The sequence below is a fragment of the Scophthalmus maximus genome, chromosome 3 (assembly GCF_022379125.1).
Source record: "Scophthalmus maximus strain ysfricsl-2021 chromosome 3, ASM2237912v1, whole genome shotgun sequence".
Lineage (NCBI taxonomy): Eukaryota > Metazoa > Chordata > Actinopteri > Pleuronectiformes > Scophthalmidae > Scophthalmus > Scophthalmus maximus.
In genome coordinates, this window is record NC_061517.1 from 3,357,948 (window position 1) to 3,376,028 (window position 18,081).

At 44.2% G+C, this 18,081-nt stretch overlaps 2 protein-coding genes and 1 long non-coding RNA gene across 5 annotated transcripts in view; 1 reads left to right on the forward strand and 2 right to left on the reverse strand.

Annotated features, from left to right (window-relative positions):
- dgkaa (diacylglycerol kinase, alpha a) overlaps positions 1–10,559 on the reverse strand; it is a 23,193-nt gene extending 12,634 nt beyond the window's left edge. The window contains exons 1-3 of one of the 3 annotated variants that reach the window (XM_047331069.1): positions 10,350–10,559; positions 1,450–1,550; positions 181–257 (exon numbers count right to left, since the gene is read on the reverse strand). In XM_047331069.1, coding sequence (XP_047187025.1) covers positions 181–257; positions 1,450–1,525 — 153 coding nt within the window. In that variant the 5' untranslated portion in view covers positions 1,526–1,550; positions 10,350–10,559. Of the gene's footprint in view, positions 1–180; positions 258–1,449; positions 1,555–1,888; positions 2,349–10,349 lie in introns of those variants that run through there. The other 2 variants (XM_035645656.2, XM_047331070.1) reach the window with 2 other exon arrangements.
- On the forward strand, positions 8,082–12,663 carry LOC118317180. Its single transcript, XR_004795360.1, has 2 exons — positions 8,082–8,230; positions 11,840–12,663. It is a non-coding gene; the product is annotated as an uncharacterized LOC118317180 (long non-coding RNA).
- rnf41 (ring finger protein 41) lies at positions 12,341–18,054 on the reverse strand. The gene is made up of 7 exons (XM_035645658.2): positions 17,901–18,054; positions 16,790–16,897; positions 16,576–16,691; positions 15,456–15,727; positions 15,206–15,341; positions 14,065–14,168; positions 12,341–13,960 (listed from the first exon to the last, which is right to left on the reverse strand). Exons 3-7 carry the CDS (start codon positions 16,663–16,665, stop codon positions 13,606–13,608), a joined length of 957 nt encoding a protein of 318 aa, XP_035501551.1. The 5' UTR covers positions 16,666–16,691; positions 16,790–16,897; positions 17,901–18,054; the 3' UTR covers positions 12,341–13,605.
- Between the last annotated feature and the right edge of the window lie 27 nt (positions 18,055–18,081).

Below are 18,081 nucleotides of genomic sequence, written 5' to 3' on the forward strand. Positions count from 1 at the left end.
CCCGGGCCCGGCCCCCGAAAGTGGAGGAGGTGTTTCTCACGGACAGCTCAATCAACGTGATCAGTGAGGGTTTTCGTAAAAATCGAATTAATCAGCATATAGGACAATTAATAACGGAACAATATCCTAATTTCTTTTACGCAGCCCGGTGATGGAGCCTCGAGGTGATGCCCAGCTCACCTCTCCGTGTCTGTGCCGGGCCAGGCTGCCGTCTGCGTCGAATCGCCTCAGCACATCTTTCACCTTCACGCTGCAGTCTGGAGGCACAGACAGACAGACAGGCAGGCAGACAGACAGACAGACAGACAGACAGACAGACAGGCAGACAGACAGACAGGCAGGCAGACAGACAAACAGACAGACAGACAGGCAGGCAGACAGACAGGCAGACAGACAGACAGACAGGCAGGCAGGCAGACAGACAGACAGACAGACAGACAGACAGACAGACAGACAGACAGGCAGGCAGGCAGACAGACAGACAGACAGACAGACAGACCAGATTACATTTGAAAAAAAAGTGTGATTAGATTTGCGTGACATTGTCAAGGTCTCAATATTAAATTACATTTTTGATTATGTATTTAAAACGTGGCAATTTTAAAATCACGATTTAATAAATATTTATAATAATCAATGCTATTTGCTCATGAAAAGCAGCTCGGTCTGTTTACACACTAGAGGCCACTACTCATTTTTACTGTAGATGTTAGTGTCAGCATCTGTTCATAACACTCATTTGATTTCTAAATGCTGAATGTTCGACTGTATGTTCTACGGTATGACGACAATGTGTACATTTCTCCTCTCAGGTTGCCAGTTTTGAGATTTATTGATCACGATAATGGAGTATTGGTTACTTTTTTATTGACATTTAAAATGGACGAAAGATTTTTGTAATAAGAAATTATAAAAAATGCTTTTCTTTATTTGTTTTGTAAATGTTGAAAAAAAGGCTCAATGCATTTTAATTGCATTGAAAATGTTTTCGAGATTTGAAGAGTAAATTTGTGGAACTCTAAATTTTGTAGTTCCAAAAGTATTCAGATTAGATTACATTATTTTTTGCAATCCAATGGATTACATTACTGATTTAAAAAAATTGCCATGTACTTTGTATTCAGTAACTGATCTGACAAAACCGTGCATTTCACATATTACATGCAACCATATGTGAAACAACCTGAACACACACGGTAACACACAATGAATCCGGGGGAACAGAAATATGTGCATGTTTTATCTCCAAAACAACAGAATGTAACTGCCATCTCCTCTAGATATGAAAAACCATAAGCAAGTGTAAATGAGTGTGTGTGTGTGTGTGTGTGTGTGTGTGTGTGTGTGTGTGTGTGTGTGTGTGTGTGGGTGAAAGTGGAGGGAGGGGAGGGGAGGGGAGGGAGGTAAGTGCTGAGAAAGCTGCCTTCCCGCCCGCTCGTCTGTACTCACATTCGATGTACTGCTGCAGCTGGATGAAGTCGACAGGGTTCAGTTCCTTCACCTCTGGGTTTGTGGGGGCGGACATGGTGCCTGCCTCTGCACTGAACTGCCTGCCTGTGCACAGGCGAGAGAGGAACCGTGAGACATAGATGTGGCGAAAGAAAGAGGAGGTGGGCGCACACGCGCACACACACAGTTGCCTGCCGCTTCTTTGTGAAAACGTGTTAAAAGCGCGGCTGCAGAATAAAGATAGCATCCTCCACTCGGCGCTGCAAAGAATCCACGACTGTACACGGCGAGATTCACACATGCGACATCCAAAACCCTGAGCGGAGCAAGCAGACCAAACATATACGTGGAAACGGTGCAGACTGTAAACGTGAACATGTCTTCATCCCCTTCTGAGAAAACCAACGAATTATTATCATAATTTCCCAAGACAAATCACCTTTACATGTCTTTTTTCTCACAGGAGGCTCTGAAACGCAGCTTCTCAGCCACAACACGCCTCCGTGCCGTGTTCGTTTTACATCTCACGCCGACATTAAGGCGCAACCGGCCGCTTAAAACTGGGACAACGCGTCTGCTAAGAAATTATGTCAGGGCTAAATCTGCCCACGACACTTGGACTCGCGGGAATTCACGGCACCCAAAATCTCTTTCTGCCGCAGACTCAGTGGCCCATTAAAGATGCATGTGCCAGATAGGAAATCTCGCAGAAAAAGATGAAAACACAGAAGCGGCTCCTCGATGGACGTCCCCGTCACACAAAGAGGAGCAGAGGTAAATGTCACACGAGGCTGAAAGTATGAGCATGAAATTTGAATCTGACACGGAAAAAAAAAGGGGAACTGGTTATTGTAATAAAAGTCGGTCGGGCGTGTTGTTGTTGTTCGGAAGTCGGAAAAGAAGCTCTGGATGAACGTTGGGTTGGGTTTGTTACGAGGAAGCAAACATGCGGTTGAAACAAAAACAGACGGGGGAAGTAACATGTAAAGTTATGGCCAAAGCACAGAGCCACAATCTGTTTTCTTTGCATGAAAAAAAAGAAATCATAGGTCTATACATCATAGAAACATGAGTGCGTTAATGGAGATTCCCTAATGACTGGACAACAAATGGATAAATGTTTACATCATTAATCATTGAAGAAATTGGAGGAACTAGTTAATGGGAGGAAGAGGAGGGGGGAGGGGGAGGGGGGGGTCGTATCCTGACATCCTGTGTGCCAATAAATCGGTGCACTAACAAATTCAGGAATGGACGAGATACGGAATGAACAGAAAGCCCGTGGCAGCTGATAATCAATACGGTTTGCAATTATGCTGCGAAAACACGATCTTAAGATAGTACACAGTAGGAGCGCGCATGCTTCCCTGCTCCGCTAATGCACGCCGTTCACGGTGAGAGGATTTAAACCAAAGACCACGGGAAATGTTTCAAAGGTTAAAATAAGATATTCTCCCATTTATAGACAATAAAAAAAAGAGTTCATAAGCAATAATATGCTCGAATGAATACTCTCAGGGGCGTTGGTGGCTAGCGTTAGGAAACGTGAGGTAGACTACTGAGTAACCGACATTGTGGAGTCACTTTACTGACTTTACGACTCTTATCTTTATGCTACACTTCTACACTTTACACTGTGTTTCACCCAACGAGTCCCACAGAGCATACGACAGATAGGCCTGTCACGATAATTACGTTATCGACCAATCGTACGATGCATGAATATGAACTCCATCATTTTTATTGACCTCAATAACAGCCATTGTGTCTACATGCGCTGGTTTGTTGACACATCTGTTCTCGTCGTGATCAATTGCTTTATTGGTCCATCAAATGTCCGAAAACAGGGATTTCTTAGTATTTATCTAAAAGGCACCGTGTCTTCAAATTGCTTATTTTGTCTGAGGCCTGAACACAAAGTTTAAACTTTTGATTACATTTCTCTCAGAAGCAACACAAATCTTTTAGGAGCAATATACCGCAATCTCACATGAGTCAAGATCAAAAAAATGGTCTTAAAATGACGATAATATTGGTTATCGCGATCATTACTGGGACAATATATCGCGCAACAAAAAGTAGTGATCGTGACAGGGCCTAACGGCAGACCATGTCGTATGTGTTTCATGCACTCTTAAGGTACGCCACAAATACTTTTTTCGCCTCCTGGCATTGTGGGGTTTTATTTGATTCACCAACGCATGTGTGGATGAGCTTGTAGAGGTCCGGGTGATGGGTAGGGTGACACGGCAGAGAATCAGCACGATTATTTTAAGGAATATAAGTAAATTAGTCGAAATACAAGAACTTTGACGGACTTACCAGGTCTACAGTGTGTGTGTACCGCTGACCCCTAGTGGCCGCTAGAGGTCAGCGGTCTGTAAAACGACCTATGTGGTCATTTTTTTTACCATTCACCTTTATCTTGTTATCGATATATATCACAAAAGTGGTGATGCTTTACATCAATTTTTGAAAAACTCTTAAAACTCGTCTGTGTTGAGTCGTCCTTGACTTCAAATTGCATCGTCTTAAATGCATTACCGTTGTGAGGTAATGCACCGGAGACTGCACTTTACATGCATTACCATGCTGCGCTGATGGACGCCTGAAAAACAATAAATACTCTCTTTACACTACACTCTGTCGGAGAGCACGTTACATAGCCTGCTGATTGATTTTTAATACCGCATGGAAATGAACGGGAAAGTACGATCCAGGAACACTCTTTGGAGAATGGTCAACAGTGATGGTTTGCACTTAGGGAACTACAATTTGGAAAAAACACAATCTTTTAAAACCAAGTGTCCGGCAGTGATTCTGGTAATTCCCCAATAAACGATGTGAGATTGTTACTGAAGGATTTAAAAGAGGGGAAAAATACCCCCTCCACGTTTTAAATACTGTATATAACAATAATCTGCTATGCCTAATATTTTGGCAACATCGGCGAGATTCCGCCATAAAACTTTCACCAACTGCTAATGCTAACGCTAACTGTCTGCTGACGCACCCGCCGTCCTCTTGTGGATGCTAACTGCTACCGCTAATGCTAACTGTCTGCTGACACACCTGCCATCCTCTCGTGGATGCTAACTGCTAATGCTAATGCTAACCGTCTGCTGACACACCCGCCTTCCTCTCGTGGATGCTAACTGCTAATGCTAATGCTAACCGTCCGCTGACACACCTGCCGTCCTCTCGTGATGCGCTGCCTCTGGAAGTTTCAGGCTTCTTTGCCTCACATTTGCATATTCGCCGATTGGCGATTGGTTTTCTGTATGTGTGACGTAGCGAATCTAGCTTGGACAGGATTCTTTGAATTTCAAATTGCAGAGAACCGCCGGTCGACGGGAACGGCATCAGCGAACGGCTGCCCGCCGCCGCACAAAGACAATACTGAGAAACAGAAATGAAATGATCAGAAGTAGCAAAGAAGAGGAACCAAGGAGCCAATCCCAGCTGACATTGGGCGAGAGGGCGGGGTTCACCCTGGACAGGTCGCCAGCCTATCGCAGGGCCACATACAGAGACGGACAACCATTCACACCTACGGTCAACTCAGAGTTAAGAAGAATTGATTCTGCATGTCTCTGGAACATGTCTGTGGGAGGAAGCCGGAGAACCCGGAGAGAACCCGCGCATACACGGGGAGAACATGCCAACCCCACACAGAGAGGCCCCAGAGCCTTCTTGCTGTGAGGCGAAAGTGCTAACCACTACGCCAGCGTGCAGCCCCCCGGAACGGCCTCATTTCTAAAAATACACTCCTGACATCCTCTTCAACCACTGGGCCACAGACGGGGGCCACAAAGTTTATTCACACATTTCTTATTTTAGATTTAGGTGTTGTCGTCGTCGTCCCCCCCGCCCCCTCCCCCCCTCATCCTTTCCAGAGAAGGAGTAATGTCACGAGCTGCATCATCCTCATCATCATTACTGTCTGGTCCGACGAGTTCTGGAGCCCCCGCACATCGGAGTAATCTGATTCCTCTGGCTTCCTGATTAGATAATGATTTGCACGCAGAGCAGGACTCAGGACTGGTCGGACACACACGGGGCACCGGGAGAGAGGGAATTCCCTGCACTTTGATGGGTAGAGAGAGCGATGAGATGAACAGTGTGCGATGGGCGGCGGGCTGGGAAAGAAACAACCAACAACCAACAATGGCTCCATCTCAATGAGCTCACTGAAGCGCGTATAACTATTTCAGCAGGTTTCAGGAATGGCGGAGGCTTGTTAAGACTTGGTTCAGACCGTGTGACCGACTGGCTCGCAGCGAGGCCGCTGCCGCCGGGATGGAGGTTAAATGGTTATGTTTTATGTTTTATGAAGAAAGTAAGGAGTTATCGACTATAAAATGAGTAGAGACTATTTTTGATAATCGGTAAATCAGTTCAAGTAGTTTTTATGGGGAAAAAAAAGTGGCAAATTCTCTGAATTCAGCTTCTTCAATGTGAATATTTCCTGGTTTCTTTGCTCCTCTGTGACAGTGAACTGAACATCTTTGGTGCGTGAGGACAAAACAAAATATCATCTTGAGTTTTTTGGGAAACACGATCGACATTTTTTCCAACAAAAAGTTACGACCTTTTCTGGACCCAACAACTAAATCGATTAATCGAGAGAATAATCGATGGATTGATCGACATTGAAAACACGCGTACGTTGTTTTGGTTGCAGACATATAATCAGTTCAAGGGCTGCAACTAGCGACTAATTCCATTGTCCATTAATCTGTCGATTATTTTCCTCGATTAATCGATCATATTTGACGTCATAAAATGTCCATAAGACGGCATCATTTTCACAGTTCACTGTCACGGAGGAGCAAAGAAACCCGAAAATATTCACTTTTAAGAAGCTAAAATCGGAAAATGTTGCCTTTTTCTTCTTCTTCATGACAACAGATTATTCGCTAATCAAAACAGTTTGGCGATTAATTTAGTAGTCGATTACGAATCCATCAAGCGCCGCAAGTCCTGATCTGCCCTGCCTTTTTAATTCACGAACCCTCAATGCCTCCGCGTGCGACTGTCAACCGCCGTAAAAGAAAAAACAACCTCTGAATCGATTCGACGCAGGCTGCTACGCTTTTCGGGGGACGACCTTTTCTCCACCGGAGGCGAGTGTTTGTGCAAGCTGTCGCGACGCCCCCGCGTCGAGGAAACCTGCTGCTTTGCAACACTTGCAGGGCACGGGCCCTTTCGACTCCCGTCACCCTGCGGTTGCGAAAACACAGCGTGTAGATTCTTTCGGCAGAGAGTCATATATATATAAAATATATATATATATATATACATATATACACATATACACCCTGATGCGTCTGTGCGTCTCTCCTCCTCCTGAAACCCCCAGCGACTGTCTCTCTTCACCGAGAGTGTGCGCAGGTCGCAGCGGGTCAACGGGACACGCTCGGTTGCTGTGGAAAGTGCTTCCCCTCCATCAGCTGCTCTCCGCCAGAGCGCTGTTATGGGTGACTAACGAACAGGTAGGAGGGGGAGGGGGAGGGCGGCCCGGCTCAGGGGAAGAGCCCAGGCTGGCAGTTTGCGAGTCTTCCCCCTGCAGCTCCTCCTCCTCCTCCTCCTCCTCCTCTTCCTCCTCCTCCTCCTCCTCCTCCTCCTCCTCCTCCACGCCACCGCGAGCACTGGCACCTTTTCGAGAAAGAAAACAAAACCAGAGGCCAAAACTCTGAATCACATTCTACATGCAGATGCTACCGTGACTCATCGCAGGGAACAGGGGAACACTCCCTCACTATAAATGCACCGTTTGCTCAAGGGGTCACCTCGCAGGGCCGGGCGCGAAGTTGACTCAGTGCGAGGAAGTGGAGAAGAGAAGAGAAAAGCAGCAGAGGCGCATATTGAAAACCACAACGTGTTGTTTCATCTTCGGGGCCGAGCACCCAGGCAGAAGTACATACTTTGTATCTTTTCTTCAAAGCATGTCTTTATCTTATCTGTGTTACACACAAGCACGGCCCAGAGTTTTCTTTGGGTAGATAACGTGGGTCTGGACATTGTGAGTGAGATTCATCTATTGAACAAAAAAAACAAAAAAAACGGTGATAGTCACTTTTAAAGATTCCGTTAAAAAGTATTTTTTTTCCCTTTTTGTACTATTGTATGTAACATTTGAAGAATTTTAGTGGCATGCAAACTGCAGCAGACTCTGCCCACAATCAAAATGGATTATAAATTTAGACCAAAAAAGAAAAGGGGGGGGGGGTGGAGGACATTCCCACAGTATGAATCACGGACTTCTTGGAAAATGACGGCGTCGCCCGCTCCCCAGCTTCCAAGCGGAGGACCGGCCCGACCCCTCACCCCTGAGTTCAGACTTGAATGTGAATTATGTAACGGCTCTTTTTTTTTCTTTCTTTCTGTGTGCAGGCAGAACTGTAGAGAGAAACCACACTGCCTTTCAAGAGAAGAGAAGAAAAAAAAAACCCCAAACTCAAAAACCAGCCCAGACTTGTAAAGCGTGCTGACATGTGACAGCCACACACACACACACACACACACACACACACACACACACACACACACACACACACACACACACACACACGCACACACACACACACACACACACACACACACACACACACACACACGGCTGTCTGGTTTTTTACGGTTACGAGTGTTGGAGTCTCGCCTGGTTCGCCCACAGACGTGAAAACGAAACGCGTTTTTCAATGATTCCACGGTGAAACGAGGGTCGAAATCCTTCAGGGGCCTGAGCGTCTGCAGAGAGAACCGACACGTACGTGATGAGGTGAATTGGCTTTTCCTCAATATGAACGGGCGGGAGGTTGATAAAGTTCTGACTCCTGGAGGGTGATGATACGATGACGACGAGGGTTAAGTTACCCGTTTTTAACGTGGAATAAATGAAGTCTTGTTTCCTTATTTCAAGTGCCATATATGTGGTTCTATTTGCCTTTTCTTTTAGTTATATATGATAAAGTTTATGCTTGAACTGAAATATCAAGCCTCAGTTACATTTTTTGTCATAATGGTTTGATAACGACATTTTAGGAATCATTGACAGATTGTTTTATATATATATATATGTATATATATATATATATATATATATATATATATATATATATATATATATGTATATATATATATATATATATATATATATATATATATATATATATATGTATATATATATATATATATATATATATATATCGGTCGATGTATCGTATCGTAAAATCTAGAGCTGCAACAGTTAATCAATTAGTAATCGATTAGTACATTTAGTAACTATTTTGATAATCGATTAATCGGTTCAAAAATAGAGTCAAAATTCTCTTTCAGCGTCTTGAATATGAATATGTTCTGGTCTCTCTGCTCCTCTGTGACAGTGAACTGAACATCTTTGGTGTGTGGACAAAACCAAACATCGTCTCGGGGGTTTTTTTGGGGGGGGGAAACCCGATCGTCATTTTTCACCATTTTATGTCACTCTACGAACCAAACGACCGATCGATCGTCGATCAATCGACAGATTAATCGATGATGTAAATAGCCGTTAGTTGCAGCCCCGGTCAAATCCCCTACACCCCTAATATCGGCATCGACCCCCCAGGGAAAACCTCCAGGCTCGGTGGGCCGGGGCTCGACCCTCCATAGCCTCTGATGTAAACATCAACAGCGGGACAATCGAACCTAGCTGCTGCAGTATTGATCGTCCGACAACAGACGAACACAGACAGACGGAACCACACAGGCAAAATGAAAAATAAAAAAGAGGTGCAGAAAACTGCAAGTGAAGGCAAAAAAAACAAAACCCCCCATCGAGATCTTCTTGTTTGCTTAGTTATTGCAGTTGGTCTGAGGGGCTGAAGGTCACGCTCACACATGACAGGGAGTAAAGCAGAGATCACACGGTGGCCTCCATCGCCCACTTCACACAGAATAAAAACACAGACACGCCCCCCCCCCCCCCCCCCCCCCTCCCCACAACACCCATCGCCTCAGATGGGCAGATACCTCACCACCATTATTTTCATGATCGATTAATCGATCAGTTGTTCAAATGTCGATCGTGTTTACCCAAAACCACCAAGATGCTGTTTCGTTTTTGTCCAAACCCCAAAGATATTCAGTTTCGCTGTCACACAGGAGCAAAGAAGCCAGAAAACATATTCACATTGAAGAAGCTGAAATCAGAGAATTTTGTCTTTTTCACCCCATAAAAACTACTTGAACCGATTAATCGATTGTCCAAAAAAATAGTCGGCGATTAATCTAGTGATGGATTAACTGTTGCAGCTCTGGAGATCAAGATCCTATAAAAACAACAGCACGTGTCTCGTGGAGTCGTTGGCAAAAGTTAAAGTTAAAGTTAAAGAAAGAAAAAAAAAAAACAAGCTCATAGTGGAAACCTTTAACACCAAACTATTTAAAGACAGAGCAACCAGAAATAGTTCCTCTCCTCCTTCTCCTGGCCCTTGACAGATGACCTGAGGGGAAGGGTTCCCTCCCTCCCTCCCTCCTCCTCCTCTCTCCTCCATGAGGAAGCTGGACCACATTTGAAAAAACCAAAAACTCTCACCAGGAAACTGAAGTGATCCACATAAGAGGGGATTTTTGTTTTTGTTTTTTTTTAAAGAAAGGAGGCAGAGCATTGACATTCAGCAGCTGCTGCTGCTCGTTGTTGTTGTTGTTATTGTTGTTCACTTGACGCACGACGCGTGTCCAGAATAAACCCCCAGGCGCGCACAGTGCGCACAAGTGCGCACAGTGCGCACGGTTCCCACATGCAGCGCATCGCGGTCGGATCCTGTTGTTGACGGGACGCTGCTCTGCAGCAGCAGCAGCTGAAACTTCAGTCAAGGCGACGAGCCTCGTCCCCGGGGGAGAGTCGTGCGACCTACCGTGATCCGCCTCCGTCGTGGTGCAGCGCAGCGCAGCAGCCGCTCGCAGCTCCTATGGTGTTACTGCTAAGAATGATAACAGGAAAAATCAATCAGTCCTGCTTTCTGTCCGCTGAACTTCGGGTGGAGGTTCAGCCAGCAGCCGGCGGGTCGTCGGCGGAGCGGAGAGGCAGTGAACTAGTGCGGAGCAGAGAAGACTGAGAGTGTGAGCGGACACCCCCTCCCCGCCCTCCCTCCCGACAAGCACCGCCTCGGCGGCTCTGCGCTCTCTGCAAACCGAACCCTCCCTCGCCGTCCCCTCCCATCACATCGCGCTGCGCATCCAGCTCTGCATCTGCATCTGCATCTGCATCTGCATCTGCATCTGCGTCTGCATCTGCATCTGCATATGCAAATGCATATGCATATGCATATGCATAAGCGTCTGCGTCTGCATCTGCATCTCCGTCTGCATCTGCATCTGCATTTGGGTCTGCATCTGAATCTGAATCTGCATCTGCGTCTGCATATACATCTGCATCTGCGTGTGCATCTGCATATGCATATGTGTCTGAATATGCATCTGCATATGCGTCTGCATGTGCATGTGCATCTGCATATGCGTCTGCATAGGAAAAGTTGCTGTGAAATGTTGCTCATTAAAAACAAAAAAAGTGAGCAGCTTCAACCCGGTTGACTCCTAGAGGGAAATCGACAGGCTTCAAATATGGCATTTATATGGGTCATTGATGATGATGATGATGACGATGATAATAATAAAAAAATAAAAATAATAATAACAATAGCAAAATAAGAAGAAGATGAAGTAGAAGAAGAAGAAGACAAAGAACTTGACAGTGTTATGAAAATAATAATAATTAATAATGAAATGAACAAACCAAGGATTTACGTTTACATTTTCTGCCACTTTATAATTTCTGCGATTCAAGTGGAAGCATTTACTCTTTTATAATTTTTTTACTTAGCTACAGTTTTAGCCCCTTGTCATATTCTGCTAATTTGACATTCAAAAGTACGGAAGGGCGATTAAGGCCTCACTCTAAAATGTATGAGTTCAGATTTTAATCTCAGAATTCCAAGTTTACAGTCTGAACTCAAAAACATGTTTGAGTGTGGCCTAAGGGCCAAACATGAAAATTGTATTCGAGAATTCTGAGATTAACGTGTTTCACGTGGCACTAATCCTCTTCTGTAACAAAAACATGCTTATATTTTAAAAACTGTCAGAATGAAATCGCATCATAGCATCAATCTCACAGCATGGGGCCATTATTTCAACATTTAATACTTTCATTGTTGTTATATTTACATATTTTTACTTTCACTGTTGTTATATTTACATATTTTTTACCCAAGTACAACTTTTGATGCAGTACTTTCACGTGTATTTTTTTTTACTTGTATTACCTTTTGAGGATGCCAGTAGTACCAGTGTAGTATTTGCGTTGTACATCCAAAAATCCTTGTGATGTTGTTGTTGTTGTTTGTAGAAATGTCTGAAACAGGCCGGTCAGCGTGGAGACTTCTGTTCACCGCTCCTGCTCCAACAGACCACATCCTAATACTGAGTGCAGAGAATAACAGTCAAGAGCCGCAGCATTTGGTGGAGCACATGATTTTCACATTCCACTGACCACAGTGGTGAAGGAGGATTAGTCTCCAACAATGAGGACGAGGCCGTGCTGCAACAAGAGGATGGGCAGACATGGAAAACACGTGGGAGCCAGGGTCGGACTCTTCTGCCTGGGAGCAGTTTAACTTTTCTTCATCGTCTCCTCCTCCCTGGTTCTCTAAAGAGAACTTTCACTTCAGTCTTTAACTTCATGTTTGTCAGCCTCTGTTCAGGAGTGATGCTCCCACGCAGATCTCTGACGACGTGCTGTGGCAAAATGAGGAACTGCACTTTTTTCATAATAAAAGGTGCAAAATTAAAAGAAGAAAAGAAAAAAAGGAGAGCATGTGATGCGTGAGAAAACACATTGATTTGGGGATTTGGAAGTTTGTCAATTTATTACTTTTCTCGTCTGTACAACACGGTACATAACAGACACAGAACAAAAATTATTAATAGGGAAAAGAATGATAAAAAGGGCACGATTTCAACTTTATGTTTGCACTGCTATGAGCTTTTTCTACCACACGTCTGGAGTCTTCGTTTGTCTTATTACAGCAAAACAAAAAGAAAGAAAAAAGTGACTAACGGTGAAACATGTTACTTCTCAAAAGCCATGAGAGCGGCTTTTACAAATGTTTTTTTTTCTTCTTTACAATCTCCAAGCTGTGGTTCTCAGTGAACAGATGTTAAACGAGAAGATCGATGTTGACGATATTTCAGGATCAACCTATTAAACACTTCGGTTGAACCATCACGATTTGTCAGATAAAACTGATCATACATAAAGGTATATCGTAAAATGTTAAACTTTCAATTTAACGATTCAACTAGACCCGACATACAAGAGTACTTGTATATATATATATATATATACATACATATATATATATACACAACAGAGGCAACAAAGATAAACACAAAAACCAACTCTTCTTCCTGCGACTTACTTCAAATGCACCGAAAAAGGCAAAAGATTTTTTTTTCCATACGTCAAATGGTAACATCTTCAAGCATGTCTGTGTCAAAGGCAACACAATAAATAAAAACAAGATGGCACAGGAGGTTTTGGACAATCTAAACCGAGAAGCACAAAGTCTGGTAAAATATTCACAGGAAATCTAAATACTAAAAATAAAAAAAGCAAGCACGAAAAAAACAAAAAAAACAAAAACAGGGTCGACGTCTCTGCAGATGGAAACGCAGATGAACAAAAAAAACAAAAAAACAATCTAATTACAGTAATGAGGAATAAGAGAATGACATTTATAATTCAATATAGTATTTGTATTTACAAGCATTTTATACAACCGGGGGACATTAAATGTGGGGCTCAAGCTTGTGATTTATAGCGGAGGACACGGAGCAGAACAATCAGATCGTATAATGCACTAAAATACAAACCTTGTAAACATCACATCCCACCGAGATCAGTCAGATTTAAGTTTCTATTTGCCAGGTTCATTAGGTTTTTTGTTCTTACTTTAAGGCATTGGTATGAAGCTTAGGGAGCGAGCCTCTTTATTGGATTTTCATTTTAAATAAGCAAAGATTTATTTCTGAAGGTCTCACTCTCAACGAGTAAACAGAAACCCTCCCTCTTCCCCACTTGTCTCTGGATCAGCTCCGTCGGCCCGTAACGGGTTATAAGATCTCCTCCACGCCGTGGGCAAAGATCATGACCAGGCCGGGCTCCAGGATCATGTCCTCCCCCATGTGCTGATTCTCGCACGCCATCACCACCACCGCCTGCTTGCCGGGGATGCGCTTGGCGACGTAGTTCTCGTAGTAGCGCCGGTTCATCTGCCGCACCTCGAGCGTGGCCAGCCCCTGCGGCCAGTTGCGCTCGTGGGCGTTCTCGATCAGGTCGTTCACCACCGAGAGGGGGCAGCCGCTGTCGATGAGGGAGCGCTTGATGACCGCCTGGAGCACAGCGTCGGGCGTGGAGATCATGCCGCCCCAGCGCGTCACCCGGGCGGGCTGCATGGAGTTCACCCACCTGACGGGGAAACATCGAAAAAAGATGAGCTGCAGCCTTCCCCTTTTACAGAGTTGATCTAAAGAAAACCAACGGGGGGAATTGGAAGAAGACATTTGACTTACTCCAGGATCTCGTTGTACTCGATGCTCTCCTCCAGGTTCTGCAGGTTGGGGTTCGCACTGCGGATGGCTCTCATGTAGGCTTTCAGCAGCTGAATGTCTCGTTTCTGGAAAAATTAAAAAAACAAACAAACCAGCGTCAGTGGCCGATCACGATCTTCTAGAGCGAAATGAGAATAAACCACTGATCAATCAGGCAGTCGCCTTGGAAAGACACACAAATCAGGGAGTAATAATTTTCTGTTGATTTGGTTGAATCTGATGTTTTCACTTTTATCTGATTTCCAAGAAATAATGATTCTTGAACTCGTTCAGCTTGTGCAGATCCAACGAGGTCAAAGATACATTGGTGCAGATCTTAATAGGACTAAAAATAATAATTATACACAATTATTATTATTCACTTCCTTTATAAAATGATTGTGACAAAATTCGCAAAAATATACATAACTTTTGATTTACATTAGTAAGAATATTGTTCTGTGTCATTTCAATGAATTTCTGTGAGATACAATTTCCGTTTTTGTTTTCTCTTTTGTCTTTATGGTCATATAACTATTTATACATTCATGTCACAACATTGTATTCTGATAGCCTATATTTTCCTGAAAGAAAAGATATAACTAATAACTTTACTGTACATTACAGGGTTTAGGTTATACAAGCATTATTACACTAGGAGACCAAAAATAGAAAAAATGGCCAAGCAATAACAAGATCGTGTTCAACTAAGGTACTTAAAATAAAAAAAGATTCAATGGTATGAATTTAAATCTAATATTTTTTTGTCACAGTAAAATATAAACTTTGCACATATATATACTTTTGGAAATACTGTATGTTCATAAAAGTTTACACAAACATAAATCCACATCATCCTGCAAATCACACTCAAATTATTTAATGGACCCGGGCGGGTCATCATTTAACAAACAATAATATCAATAATAATAATAATAATAATAATAATAATAATATGTACCTGAATGTTAAAAAGTAAAAATTGGTCGTTATGGAAAAGAGAAGCAGTCTTTGCTTTTTATACATTTTAAACAGATTTGCAAAAAAACCAAAACGTGTCAACACAAGGCCCACAGAGAGTATTTTGTGGTTAAGACGTCACCGTGCAGGTGAATGCTCTTACTTGCTCGCCCAGCTGGTGTTTATGCTCCGCCACAGTTTTCTCCAGATCCGAAATCTTGGTCTGTTGCTGCTGAACGACCGTCCGCAGATGTTTGATGCAGTTGTGGTTGGGCTGTTCGTCCTTGGGCATCTCGAGCCTGCAGGAAGGTCGAGAGGATTGAATAACAAAGCTGGTCAAAAGGGGGAAGCGAACAGGGAAAATTCATAATCAATGCACCCACAAGTTTAATACGCAGTGTACATTTACTCACCCACACCCCTCCTCGCAGTTGACGGGCCTCTTGGGGTTGTGCTCACAGTCTTTGAGGTGCGACTGCAGCTGGTCCAGGCGCAGCGTGGCCGTGCAGCCGAAGCCTGCGTTGTCGCAGCCAATCTGGAGCTTGGACAGCATGTTGCGCATGATGCGGGGCACGGGCCGCAGGTGGGCGAGCGTCACCACGGTGCGGTCGACGGGACAAATCTGCTGCTGGGCGAACCACTGCGTTATACAGGCGTTGCAGAAGGCATGCTCACAGTGTGGAGCCTGGAATGAAAATGAGGGACAACGCAATGAAAACACTTTAAAAAAATCGGAAAAAGTAATTACTAATTAAGGGCGGGTGATCTTTTAGGGTCAGGAAGTTTCCTGAATCCTGAAGTGACCCTGAAGTATTTCGTCGGCAGCCATGATAAGAGCTGATTGGATTCTCTAAACGCTTAGGAAAGGTGCTTCAATGTTTCCTTTCCTATCTCCTTTAGCATAGGGTACACTGTAGCTTCCTATGCAAAAGGAAAGGAGATATAGACGCCCCACAATTCATTGCGGCAGCGATATTTAAAGTGACGCGCCATGGACAAATGTAAACGATTAAATCCGAGGTAGAAGAGTATGAATATGAACGAGAAAGAACTCACGTCACCATGCAAGTTACTGTTGCCTATGAATTATTTACATCTCATGTCACACGGTGTCATGTGGATAAATATGAGCGAGGGCAAACATTCTCAATGTGACAACCTTTTCCTTTAAGCTTCGTCGACTATATTACTGTTTTTATTTCAATGCCAACCTTGGTAATGAATAAATATGTTTCACTGTGTTGTCCATGTTTAGCATGAATCAACCCGCAAAGAACTCACGGGGACAAGTCGCCTAGAAGATGTGCATTTTGTAGTCCATCTTCGGAAATGTGTGGTTTCACCACGGCAGACGCACGTCATTAACATCTGCCGTTGCATAATGATGTAGTTTAGTGTAGAGTCAGATTCTCTTAGCACTGCTGTCAGCTATGAATCCTCCTTTAGACCTTTCCTTGACCTCATGCCGATTTCCATTGAGGTCAAGGAAAAGGAGGTAGGAAGGACGATCCCAATCCCCCCATGCGGACTTGCCTGCACCGGTTCCTCCAACACTCCACTACATATGGGGCACAGCAGGTCTTCATCCACCTCCCCTTGAAACCTCGTAATGTCGTACCCCATGGTACATCCCTGGGACCCGCAACCTCCTGACGGAACAAACAAAATAAGCAAATCAGGAGGAATCACACACACACACACACACACACACACACACACACACACACACACACACACACAATCTTACCTCACTCACAAAAGGCCTCAACTACTTCCATTCAGCTCCTGATGTACTGCTGATGCATCACATCTGGCAGACATAAACATCTGTCTGGCCCAAGAGAAAGACACGCCCCTGCAAAAAGAAATAAACATACATATATAGAAATGAAACATTCATTTTTATTAGTGTGTTTTCTAAAGACCACTTACTGGGTGGCGGTTGGATCGAGGTTATACTTTGTAATCTAGATAGACAGATAGGTACTTTATTGATCCCAAGCCAGGAAATTCCGGGAAACCCCAGATCATAAATACAACATGGATGCAGCAGCGGATCTATAGACACGAGTGTGATTTACCAGCTTCATCGTCATGTACATCCAGACGAGCTATACTCTCGGACATGCCTTATATGACAGAGGCTAAGAACGCCCCATCTAATCGAAACATGTATCACATTTTCAAACCAATAATAAGATGCAAGAAAAGAGGAGACGATGACTCAAGGAGTCGTGAGTCACACATTCATATTTATACAAATCCGAGGAGCCTGATGTCCTTGATCTCTGATGCTGTGTGGTATTTCACACACACACACACACACACACCATCCTGGATGTTTGGAGTCTACATCAGCGAGCGGACACATCCGAATAGAGGATGCTGCTGTTGTCCCAGCTGACTGGTGTCTGACCTAATTTCAGAGGAAGCAGCACGTACCGGTCTGAAAGCGATTTACAGATCCCCCCCCCCCTACATCGCTCTCAGCATGTCCCACACACACGCTAACCCCCTCCATGGTAACACTGTAGTCGTATTTATCTCATAACACATCAACATGCAACGTGTTTGGCTTTTATAATGATCATAAAATGGTGTCACCTCGACGCGAACGACCCGGCATCACTGTGGCTCGCTCGTCGCTAAAATAACTGTGGCTAACGCTCCTTAGCTAACTAGCCTAGCCTAGCCTAGCTAGCCCCGTTAGCCCGTCTGCGGTGCCCGTTGGTTTCCTCTGCACATTAGCCACCGAGCTAACCAGACGTAGCTCAGTCTGGGACAACTCACACAGAGAACATGTCTGTTCGCGGTCAGTCACGTAGGAATAACACACCACGAGCGAGCGATACACTTACCCGAACATGTGGCGCAACAAATCCCACTCGCGATCTTCGTGTATTTGTCGGACGTCCTACTGTAACTACTAGCTCGCTACTAGCCACGTACTGTTGCTACATCCTACGCTTTCTGCGTCGTTCCCCTTACGCCAGGCAAGCGTGTTCTGACGTCATGACGCACAGAGGGGCGCTTTTTGAT